The sequence below is a fragment of the Athene cunicularia genome (genome assembly GCF_003259725.1).
Source record: "Athene cunicularia isolate RWA chromosome 17 unlocalized genomic scaffold, athCun1 chr17_part1, whole genome shotgun sequence".
NCBI lineage: Eukaryota > Metazoa > Chordata > Aves > Strigiformes > Strigidae > Athene > Athene cunicularia.
Genome location: NW_020799122.1, coordinates 2,519,225 through 2,530,488, shown reverse-complemented (window position 1 = coordinate 2,530,488; position 11,264 = coordinate 2,519,225). Strand labels below are relative to the sequence as shown.

Genomic DNA, 11,264 nt, shown 5'->3' with positions numbered 1-11,264 from the left:
GGTGCGCAGCCCTGAACCGGGGAGGTGAGGGGGCCGCTGGCAGCACCGAGGGCCCGTCTGCAGCCCGCCGGGGCGCGGGGTACACCCAGGGCACGAACCTCCGCGCCCAGCTCAACGGTCCCCCCTTTCCTCCTGTTCTGACGGCGGAGTTTTGTGGTGGTTTTCATTGCAAAAGCACAATTTTCTCCAGAAGCCGCATTAAAATGGCTTAACTGCCTTGATTAAAACATAAAAAAAAGTTCCCAAAGTAGCTTTTCACTAGCTCACCATCGTCTTTCTCCCTCTCCTGCTCCTTCCAGTCTCACTTCCCTGGCCCTGAGTTGTGCCTCCAAGTGTTGGCTGGAAGACGGTGGCTCCTTCATTTGTTCTTTTTTTTTTTTTTAAGACTCAGGAAAACCGTTTTAATGAAAAAATCCGCTCAAGACCCAATGTAATCACTAATCTAGCTCAAAGTTCCCTTAAAAGCATACATTTCTATCTTAAATATCTTAAACTGAGCTTTTTGTTTACTGGGTCTCGGTTTTAGTAAAAAGCTGTCCCTTCACCGTGGTTGCTACAAGGGCATTGACGCACAGAAGAACATGTACAGGACTTCTTACCCTTACCCCTAGGGAAATATATTCATCACTAGAGGAAGTTTCTGTTAACATTCTCTGGAATTTCCCAGGCAGTCACGGAATAACTGGTTTGCAGAATGAGGAACACTGAAGGAATGCCAGTCCTAGACTGATTTTAACTCACTTTTTTTTTTTCTCTGTTGCTTTTTTTTTTTTTTTGCTTGCATTTGCTTTTCTATCTGCAAAATGGCTGATTTCTAGCTTTGGTAAAAACAGCTGGGATCCTAGTCCTCTCTTCCTGACCTCTATGTTAGTGTGGGTTGAGAGTATCTTCAGACCTCACAGACCTAATATAAACCATAAATTGCAGGGCAGGTACCAAGAGGAGTTACAAAGTTTGTGGAGTGCTGTAGAATGGTGTAAGTACACTGATATACCATTCCTCCAAGTATGTGTTAGCCCATGAAAACTGGAAGCTGTCACCCGTTGGAAAATTGACTTAGATGGGGTTTTTAGGCACCGCATCACTGCTGGAAATATTTTCTTATGCTAAAAAGACAATTTTTCAAATATCACCTCTGAAGTGATAAATTGTGTGGTTAAGCACATAGATACTGAGACAACAAGCACCTAATATCCGTAAACAACATGCTTCTGTGGCACTTTTGTGGGCATGCAAACCATTAAGATTTAGACTTATGTACAGACTGATGTTTATTTCTGTTCTTCCAGATATTGGTCATACGATATTCTGCATTTTTTTGGCAATGAAGAAAGGGTCTGTAAGAAAAGCATTATGTAGAGAAACACAGATGTCAGCTTCTCGGACGCCTAGTCCTATGTCACCTGTCACTTCAAGTACCAGATCGCCATCTCCTCTGAGCCAACAGACACCTCCATCTGCTTGCAAAAGCATGGAGCAGAGGCATCAAGAACTTAATATTGCAGCAGAAAATGCAGACGGTGCTTTTGAGTATAAGTTTCATAAAGGTACTCTATAAATAACTGCTGGTATAAAAGTACATACTAAAAGCATAAAAAGCCAGTGTTCTGGGAACTGTATGATTAAAGATGTATGATCTGTTGGAAGGAATCTTGAAAAATTTGCTTTCATCTTTTGACACTCAGATGTGGAAATGATCATAATGAAAACTCTGTAGAATAATGAGACTTTCACTTCTTCCTATTCTGTGCCGGGAGGAGGACTGTCAAAGGGAGAGGCATGTGCCTGTTTCAGCAGGCTATACTCGCTTACTCTTAACAGTTCTTTTCCTGTAAAATGCTTCTGGTGTGCTGTGTCTTCTCATCCCCTGTGTGGGGGGAATAATTTTCAATGTTTTCGCAGTATTCAGTGTGAAGTAAAAGACTAACATAAAAATGACCAGTTCTTTCACTACTGAAGGTAGTTTCTCTGTTTAATTTCAGATGAAAATGGTGTTAGTCCAGGAGTTAGGTACATAACCGAACTCCTTATAAAAGGTATGTCAAAACAAGAAAATTTGGCATGTATCATCTCACTGAATCTTTCTTCCCCAAAGGATGGGGACAAGAAATTTAAGGTAAGTTATTGAAAATAACTGGTAATTAAACAAAATTAAAAATTCATGTTGATTTATTTCTTAGTAAAGGTCTGGTTTTATGTTTTATTAAAAATTTTGGATCAGTTAGAATGAAGTTTAGAACACAGTCCCTTTATGTAACTTTTTAGCTTTGGGATTGTGCTGGTTTGGTTTTTTGGTTGTTTTTTGATGAGACTGTTCCACTGTAAATTTAAAATCTAGTTTTCCTCTTCCGACACTACAGAAGACTGCACCTAAAGCAGGGTTTTAGAATGCAACAGTGAAACTGCAGTTAAGAAAATGTTAGAATACTTTGTATTTTTTAGTGACTAGCTGGTCATTTAAAAAAAATTCTGCCTTTCTCGTAAAAAAAAAAAAAAAAAGCTGCAATGCTGAGGAATTAATTTTCTGTTCTTTAGTACATAGAAAATCTGGAGAAGTGCTCTAAACTAGAGACACTAAATCTTAGTAACAACCAAATAGAGAAGATTGAGAAGTTGGATAAACTGATGAAGTTGCGTGAACTCAATTTGTCTTACAACAAAATCAGGTAAGCAAAAATCCTAATGGTGGTGGTAAGCCCAGATGCAATGAAGCTGCCATTCTCTTATTGTTTCAGCGAGTTCTCTCACAGGTGTGAACAGTTCAGGTGAATTTCCCATCCCTTGTATGTCAAGACCAACAGGCTTTGGTGAGATCTTAAAATGCACAAGCTCTTAGATATTAAAAGGATAAATAGTTCTGTGAAGTGCTGTTAGTGTACCATGGCTCCAGTTACCCTTGTTTTCTTAGAAAACCAAACCAGAAATGCAAGTTTCCCTAATGAAGAGTGTACAGTAACCCAGTTAGATGCATTAAAAAATTAATTGAACTTTTACTGCATATTATTACAGGTAATACAATAAGTTTTCTTTTAGAAGCTGAACGGGCTTGATCAGGCAGGCCATAAACTCACTAAATTGCTTTTTCACTTCTGCTGTTTTGAGAGTCTGGTATTTTGTCTGAGTGATACAAAAATGTTGAAGCGTAATGGTTTACACAATAGCAAAATTATTTGTTTCCTTTAATATTTCTGTTTATTACGATGTTTACATGAGACAGCAGTAGGGAAGCAGCAATTTCAGCAGAGAAGTTAACAATAGGAAGTAAGCAAGACACCAGCAGTTCTACACATTGCATTCACACAACTTCCTCTCTCAACAGGAACTGAAAAGGTCAGAGTAGCTTTTAGCTACTGCTGTCTGGTCTAAGACTTTAGTTCTATACAGTTGGTTCCTACTCAAAAATCAGTACAGTCACAAGAGCACATTCTACTGTACTTCATTATAATACTCATATCTTTAGATAAATGCCCAAATAAACTAAAATTAGTATGTTTTCCTCATTAGCTATTTACTGTTTTAATGAAAACACACAAAAAAATTTAGTTCTGCATGTTGTCAGTTTACAGTTGATCCTTCCTTTGTATGGGGGGAAAAAAACCTCCCAAATTTTGGTTCATCTGTGTCCTATAACATTCTCAGGAGAAGAAGAACAAATTTTGCAAATTAAAATGGAGTTCTCACACATTACATATCTTCATTTTTATATTTAAAATATTTTAAAATATTTTAAAAGTAAAGCTTGCCACAGTGAGCAAGAAAGTCTTGCTGTGATTTTTTTTTTTTTTTTTAAATTTGGTCTTGATGTAGTACATTAAGATAGTGTCATTTGACTTGAATTGTGAGTTCATGGCAGTAAACAACTTTTTGCTAATCTCTTGGATGATAATTGAGACAGATTTTGCTGTATCTTATCCATAATACCTCAGTTACACTGTAAATTTGCGATGTTTTGTGATAAATGATGGTTTTCTTCTTATTTTCAGTAAAATTGAAGGTATAGAACACATGCATAATCTACAAAAGCTGAACCTTGCAAGGAATGAGATTGAGCATGTTCCTGTGTGGGTAGGAAAGAAACTGAGATCCCTGCGTATCCTTAACTTGAAACAGAATAAAGTATCATCAGTAAGTGATCGTGGTTAGGAACAATAATGTTCAGAATCTTTTTGTGAAGTGAGCTGGTATATTTACGTTGATTGACTTATTCTCTTTCCGCAAAGTCTGTTGTGAAATACAGCCATTGTGAGTCTAGTAGTTGTTTATCAGAAAAATTCTCCTTTTCTGCCAGGTATTCAAAGCATAAACCTGTACTGTGTTGTTCAGGATAGCACAAGTTTTGGAAACTTAGGAAAAACTTGGTGAAAATGTGAAGGCTTTTACATGTTATTGGTGGTGTCTGTTATAAGTTAATTACATGGTTTTGGAGACCTGTAAATAATATGTTGTCTTACATTTTTTATTTAGGACGAGACTAGATTTACTTCTGTTGTCCAGGTTAATTTCCATGTTTTGCAGCTACAAAAGGGTGTCTATGAAATGAGATCCCTTAATACAATTCCTGAAGGAGTTGTGCTACTTAGGAGGAGAGATGAACCAGATTTGTTTGAGTACTCTTCATGATAAAAGTTCCCTCTTACAAGTCTGGGGGAATGCAAGGTTCCATAGGCCTTGTTATCTTGAAATTTCCAAGGTCAAGCTTGATGAAATTTGCCCTCTTTGCAGGGGTATTTTTTCACAGAAGAAACAACTTGGATTTTAGGAAGTTAGTTCAGTATAGTACTGTGTATTTTGCTAGGTTTTTAGAGATTCTACTTTAGCATAAAGGTTAAAATAGATCCTTTGAGATGACCCTAACGTAAAACATTCTATACAACCAGAAATACAGTAATGGGAGTTTAATTGTTCTTGGAAGGATGTCTAATCATTGTTCTGTTTGTCTTTGATTTAGCTCCATGATATAGCTAAACTAAAGCCTCTGCAAGATCTGACTTCTTTATTCCTTGCTGATAATCCAGTTGTAAATCTGCCTCACTACCGCCTGTACACCATATTCCACCTGCGAGCACTGGAAAGCTTGGATGGACAGCCAGTGACAAATCATGACAGGCAGGAAGCTCTACAGAGGTTTAATTTAGGTAATAGTGATACGTTAAAACTATAGTGAATGACACCAAATTTAAGTTTAGATGGAGAAGATTTCTATTTGAATGTTTCTGTTACTTTTTTCAGAAGAGGTAGAAAAATTAGAAAGAGAGTTGGAAAACACGGTAAAAGAGATGGAGAACCTTAAACTTAACCAGTGTAGAGTGCTTGAGCAACTTCGCCATCAAGATGAGGTCAACAAATCATTAAAAGAAAAGACTTTGCAACAGAAGCAAAGCTGTGAAGACCTACAAAAGGACCTGGAGACCAAACATGAATTGGTAAGATAATCACTTGCACTAAAAAATACTTTGTTATCAGAAACAGAGTTGTCAGTGTGAGAGTTCACATGGATGGAGATTTATGTTTAAAATTGAGAAACAAAACTTAGGTGCTTCAGCTTCTAGAGTGATTATTTCTTGACCAGTTCTTCAGTATTCTTTCTGTGGAAAAAGTAAGTATATTGAGCCAACAATCAGTATCACTCCTGTAATTTATAGTTCATAGTAACTTACTTGTTTGTCTCTAGCAATTTTTTTTTTGTTTGCTTAAAATTTTGTCAGTTAATGACAGGTTAAGTATCCTCTAGCTGCTAAATTGCCAAGTACTGAATCTTCTGTGTTGTTTGGACTTTAATGTGCTGCTGCAATAAGGGAAAATATTAAATGTTTTTACAAAACCAAGGTGTGCCTACAAGTTGTATGTCAGTAATACCTCTTGATTATTATTTTGGGTAATGTCCATTAATTTTCTTATTAAACCTAAGATTTTAGGATGATGTGAATAAAGTACAAGTATCTCTTATTGGTAGCTATAAAACGCAAGAAAAGTCCTATTGATTTGAGAGTGCTCAGTTGTGAATGACCTGATGGGAACTTAATAGATGGCTTTTACCTTCTTACCACTTGTCCTCTAAAATCTTATCCTTCAGAATTTCTGTAGCTAATATTTCTATGGCTGTTTCTTCTATGAACAGACACACACTAACCAGCAGCCTGTTTCTAAAATGTAGCTTTCAGTATAGTGAGATTTAGCAGCCATTATTTTGCAGCTTAACCCACTCTTACCCTTTGGGTGACAAACTGTGCTTGCTTCTTTCTTCCTTTAGCTGGTGTATTGGTTTGTCACAGTTCCCCTTCCGCAGAGCCTTTATTCCTCACTAAAGGTAGCCCCACTGTGCTCCTGGGTTGCATGGTTATTTTTATTTCTAGGATTTATTTGCATGTGTACTGAAGTAGAAACATTTGTATAAAGTGTTACAGTGAGATTTTATATTCAGTGTGGGTTTTGGATACAATTTTCATTTTTCTTTTTTTTTTCCTCCTTCAAAACACAGTTAATTTTTGCTTGACGTGTATCGTTCTTTAGAATCTTTCTTTAAGCCTTTTCTTTATTCCAGTCTGTTCTGTTTCTTTTCCTTCATTAGTCCTGCTTTCCACTGTCCATTGGAATTTTGCTGCATGTTCTCCCTCAGGTATTCAGCATGAAAAGTTGATTTTAAAGGAAATCACATGATGGACCTTTATTTAAAAAAACCTCAAAACACTGACTGGCACAAGGCTAAGTTGAAATGAAGTGCACGGGCTCTCTACACTTGACAGCTGAGATACTTTGTTTCTTTTACAATGATTAATAGTTCTCACTGCTCAGTAGTAGCATTAAATACATTTATTTGGCATAGATTTTACTAAAGGATTGTAGCCAAATTACTTTTTATGCTAAGTTAGTGATAAATTTATTTTCAAACCTTTGATGCATGTAAAAAGGCCTTTCATGTGATCATTTGTGTTGTATTAATCGTGGGGTTCTTGTCTACCCTTAGTCATCATATTGTCTCTTGAAATAAAGTTGCACTTTGTGATATTCTTGATCCAAAATACACCATCTCAACTTTCTGATGTGAGCTTTGTATCAAAGCTAATGCCTTTCCCTGCTCTCTACTGAACTGAAATGTATGTGATAATGATGACATTTAAATGCTCACAACTTACTTTATTATTACTGGTTTATTAGTTAAAACAGAAGACAATGGAGCTAAGCCAAGCTTGCCAGAAGCAGTATGAATTGGAGCAGGAGCTCGCATTTTATAAGATTGATGCAAAATTTGAGCCGTTGAATTATTTTCCATCAGAGGTAATAATTTAAAAATCATGGATCTTTTCATTGCTGTTTCTCTTGCCTTTCAACTTGGAAAATAGAAAACTGAATAGTTTTTCTGTAATTCTAATAGATACTGTTTTAATAAGAGTTATTAGTTATGAAATACCCAAATTTCATTTTAAAATCATGTTACAAGATTTGAACTAAACTGAATTTGAGTGACATTTAATACGTTGACTATTAGTATACATACTTAGACGTTGTAGCTAAGTAGTCAGTGAACATTTTCTTCTTATTATTAACCAAAGGATAGTCCTTTCTTCTGGCTTAATTTTGGAGGGCCTTTCACTTGGAGAAATTCCACGAGCCAGAATGTTCTTGAGTTAGACAGTATTAGAATTTCTGTCATTTTTCTGTTCTTTTTTTCTCCTAGTAACATTTGTCATACTTGGAAAAAAATTGTAGAGATGCTTGAATGAAAAGAGTCTACACAAGAAATACAAGGATCCATAATCATTAACTATGAATGATTTTTTAAAGTTTAAGTGCAACAATGTAATGGACTGAGTATAATCTCTATGATTATTGTCTAAAATACTAAGAAAAAATCCTCTGGTTAAATATGCACTTGTTTTATCCATTTGCAATAAACTGATCATACCCTGGTTAGGTTGGTTTGTTTTTAATTCCATTATAAAATAACAAGAACGTTCAAGACCAAATAAGTCCAGTGTAGTCTGTTTTCTTCTAATTATTCTAATATCAAATTGGTTTTCCTTTATATGCTTAAGAGTGTTAAATGTATGTTATGAGTTGATTGAAATCGTACTTCTGAGATGGATACAAAGACATACTGCTTCATACATTTCAGGATGTTGAACTTGATGATGTAGCTGGTGAAAGCCCATACATTGGTAAGGCCAGGTATAAAAGAAATATGTTTATAAGAGAAGGCTACATTGCCAACAAAGCTCAGCAGCTGGAGACTGGAACAATGCAGCTAGATGAAGATGACTTCTGTAGGGAACCCCAGCTGAAATTGCAGCTCCAAACTCTAGATGAACTGCTAAAGGGTAAAGAACAAAAGATTCATTCAGGTAAAATCTTTATCAAATTAAAATAAAAAATACGTATATCAGTGTAGTTCATTCCACTGATTAAATGGTTGACACATATTTAACATAACAGCAATAGTGTGTCAAAGGCTGTAAGTGCTGTAATTTCTAAACACTACTTGATGCATTTTGGGTCAAAACTCACAATTTGTTTTTGCTCTTATTTCAAGATAATTCAGGATGAAAAGATTAAATATTATTGAAAAAAGAATGCTAAGGAGGTTTCATATTTGATGCATTAATTTAATTGTATAAGACTCATTAAAAAAACTTCAGACATACATTCTGGTTTCTCTTGGCTTTGATTATCACTGTTCTATGAAAATGCATTCTGATCAACGTGTTAACAGAAAACATGCATATCAGTGTTGTACGGAATATCGAAATGTATGTTGTGGGGTTTGTTTTGTCTGTCTGCAGCACAAAGAAGATTAGACGAACTGCAAAGTGCAGTAGGAAAAGCAGAGCAACAAGTTTTGAAAGTAACAGGGGAACTGCAACAACTGGAGGATGCTCTGGCTCAGAAAAAAGTATGCAAAGAAGTTGCTCTGAGAATAACAAGGGAAAGTGTTCAAAGCAATGTTGATGTAAAAAATAGAACTGTTTTTCTCCCTGTTCTTTTTTAAAGGGACGGTTGTACATATGTAAATCCATTTGTCATGCATCGGAAAAATCTAACGGGTTTTAGATAGCTTCTTTATAAATCAGCTGTCAAGAGTTGTAGTGCAGTTAACAGCATCTAAACATGTTCCGTGTGATGCTGATGATAATTGTTAACTTTCCCCAGAACACTTTGGAAGAACATAAATATGATTTGAGATTTGAGTGCAGCAGAAAGTGGAAAGTTTGGGGTCTCTGCATTACTCAGCGGGAGACCTGGATTTGAATTTGAATGTATCTTCTCAGTTCCAGTAATTCTAAGCTTACAGCTCCTTAAAGCCTTATAAACAGAGCAGAAAATAACAGAGTAATGGCACAACGTCCTAAGCAGTGCTGGTGACATCACAAAATGTTCACAAGAAAGGAAGTTTTACCTGAACCTTGATATAATTGTATGGATTGTATATCTTTATTTATTTATCAGAAAAGGCCTTTCAGGAAGGATGTAACTGTGTAGGTTTAGTTGTACAGCTATAAGCAATATAGCTACATAATTGGCAGCAAGAATTAATTTTAAAACATCAGCATTAAACTAAAATTGTTTCTTCCATTTCTTCAAAAACTGTCATAAATTATTTCTTTTCCTAGTCTTTAAACTTTCCTTAAAATCAATGAGTAAGGTCTTCCATATTTTAATTTAAGAAGTCATAACTGTGGGAGGGGAAAAAAAGACATTCCAGATAGTCGTCTTAAGATTACAGGAAGGAATTATACAAGAGGCTTTTGAGGTCTTGTTTGAAAACAAAACACTTTAGGATGATGGTCAAAATGAGGGGTTTGGCATTTCTTGGTATGGTAGACTAATGTTATGAAATCACAAGCAAACTGTTGTTCTGTTTTCTCTTTCTGAGAAAGTCCTGTGAGTTTTTTGTTATCTTAAGAATAATAAAGAGGATTAAAAATGATGAATAATAATTTTTAGGCAACCAGTTTTAAAAATGTGTATTTCCAATTAAACTATTTTAGCCAACCTCCTAATGCTATCTCCAGATATCACAAGCCAACAAGGAAGGTCTTGAGCAGCAGTTGAGTGAAAGGATTCATATCCTGCATCAGCTACACAAGGAAGCTTTAGAACTGGAAAAACAAGGGGAGAAACAGAAAAGAGAAATAGGGAAAAAACAGAAAGAGCTTGAAGACTTGGAGAGTTCTCTTGCTTCTGTAAATCCTGAAGATCCAAGACATGTAAGTAAAACTGAAATCTTAAGTTTTTATGTGCTGCATATATTCATGTGAGAAAACTGTAGTAAAAGCGAATTTAAGAGAATACCATTCAGTTGTGCCTATTTCATGAGTTACATATACTTCTGCTGTTTATTTTCTTTAGCTGTTATCATTTGAAAAACATAAAAATCCTCACAATTTAAAAAAAAAAACCCACAACACAAACAAAGCAAACAAAGCCCAAACAAAAAAAAAATGACTTTGGTAAAATACTTGGGCAGCTAATTTTTAATGCAGTGCAGCACGTTAAGGACTAGACCTTTATGCTTTGCAAAAACATGCTCTGCAGAGCCTTGGAAGTGAATTTCTGTGTAAGAAATCCTGAACGCATCTTTCTGTCGAATCTGGCCTGAAATAATTTTAAAGGTCTGTGTAACTGCTGGAGGCCCACAGCTGAAGTCCAGCTTGGTCAGAGAGCTCTTGCATTGACACAGAAGTCTGTTTGCGAGAGGTCAGCCCAGAAAACCCGTCTGGGGGAGCAGGTGTAGCTGACCTGGCCGAAGTGGGGACAGTTTATATTAATATTCCAGCCTGTGAGCTGCAGAGGCAGTGGCAGCTTTGGTGTTCAGCATCCTGAAACTAGAATCAATTTTCAATAAACAGCTTTAATTCTGAAAAGGATTTATACTGCCTTTTTGTGGGGACGGATGCCCCCTCTGCTGTCACATACAGCCCTGTCATTACAGATAGATTCGAGGTCCCAGAGGTCACGTTACAGGGTTGGAGCAAAGCTGGATGCACCCAGAAAAAATTTTATTTTATTTTTTTTTATTTCCAGGGAAGCAAGATTTTTTTTTTTCATTTTGAAAGTTGTGTTTAGATACAGCAAATGTTTGTAGATTATTTTTTTTTTTAAACACGATTGAAAAAAAAACAATTTCATTTAAAAGCTGATGGCTTTTTATATGAGAGCTTTCTAGGCCAGCTTAATGCTTTTAAGAATGCAGGAAGGAACTGTTTGTGTTTGGCGCCTGTTTTCAGCTGAGTCCTGTAGAGATTTAAAAAAAAAAAAAAAAAAAAAAA

General features: G+C 35.8%; 1 protein-coding gene across 5 annotated transcripts in view; it reads left to right on the top strand.

The window, feature by feature from the left end:
- Positions 1–1,292: 1,292 nt before the first annotated feature.
- CNTRL (centriolin) overlaps positions 1,293–11,264 on the top strand; it is a 33,925-nt gene continuing 23,953 nt past the window's right edge. For 3 of the 5 annotated variants that reach the window (XM_026860538.1, XM_026860535.1, XM_026860539.1), the window contains exons 1-11: positions 1,293–1,547; positions 1,983–2,116; positions 2,536–2,666; positions 3,984–4,125; positions 4,949–5,135; positions 5,230–5,423; positions 6,251–6,307; positions 7,156–7,275; positions 8,114–8,339; positions 8,778–8,887; positions 10,008–10,202. In XM_026860538.1, coding sequence (XP_026716339.1) covers positions 1,325–1,547; positions 1,983–2,116; positions 2,536–2,666; positions 3,984–4,125; positions 4,949–5,135; positions 5,230–5,423; positions 6,251–6,307; positions 7,156–7,275; positions 8,114–8,339; positions 8,778–8,887; positions 10,008–10,202 — 1,719 coding nt within the window. In that variant the 5' untranslated portion in view covers positions 1,293–1,324. Of the gene's footprint in view, positions 1,548–1,982; positions 2,117–2,535; positions 2,667–3,983; positions 4,126–4,948; positions 5,136–5,229; positions 5,424–6,250; positions 6,308–6,568; positions 6,617–7,155; positions 7,276–8,113; positions 8,340–8,777; positions 8,888–10,007; positions 10,203–11,264 lie in introns of all 5 variants that reach the window. The other 2 variants (XM_026860536.1, XM_026860537.1) reach the window with 2 other exon arrangements.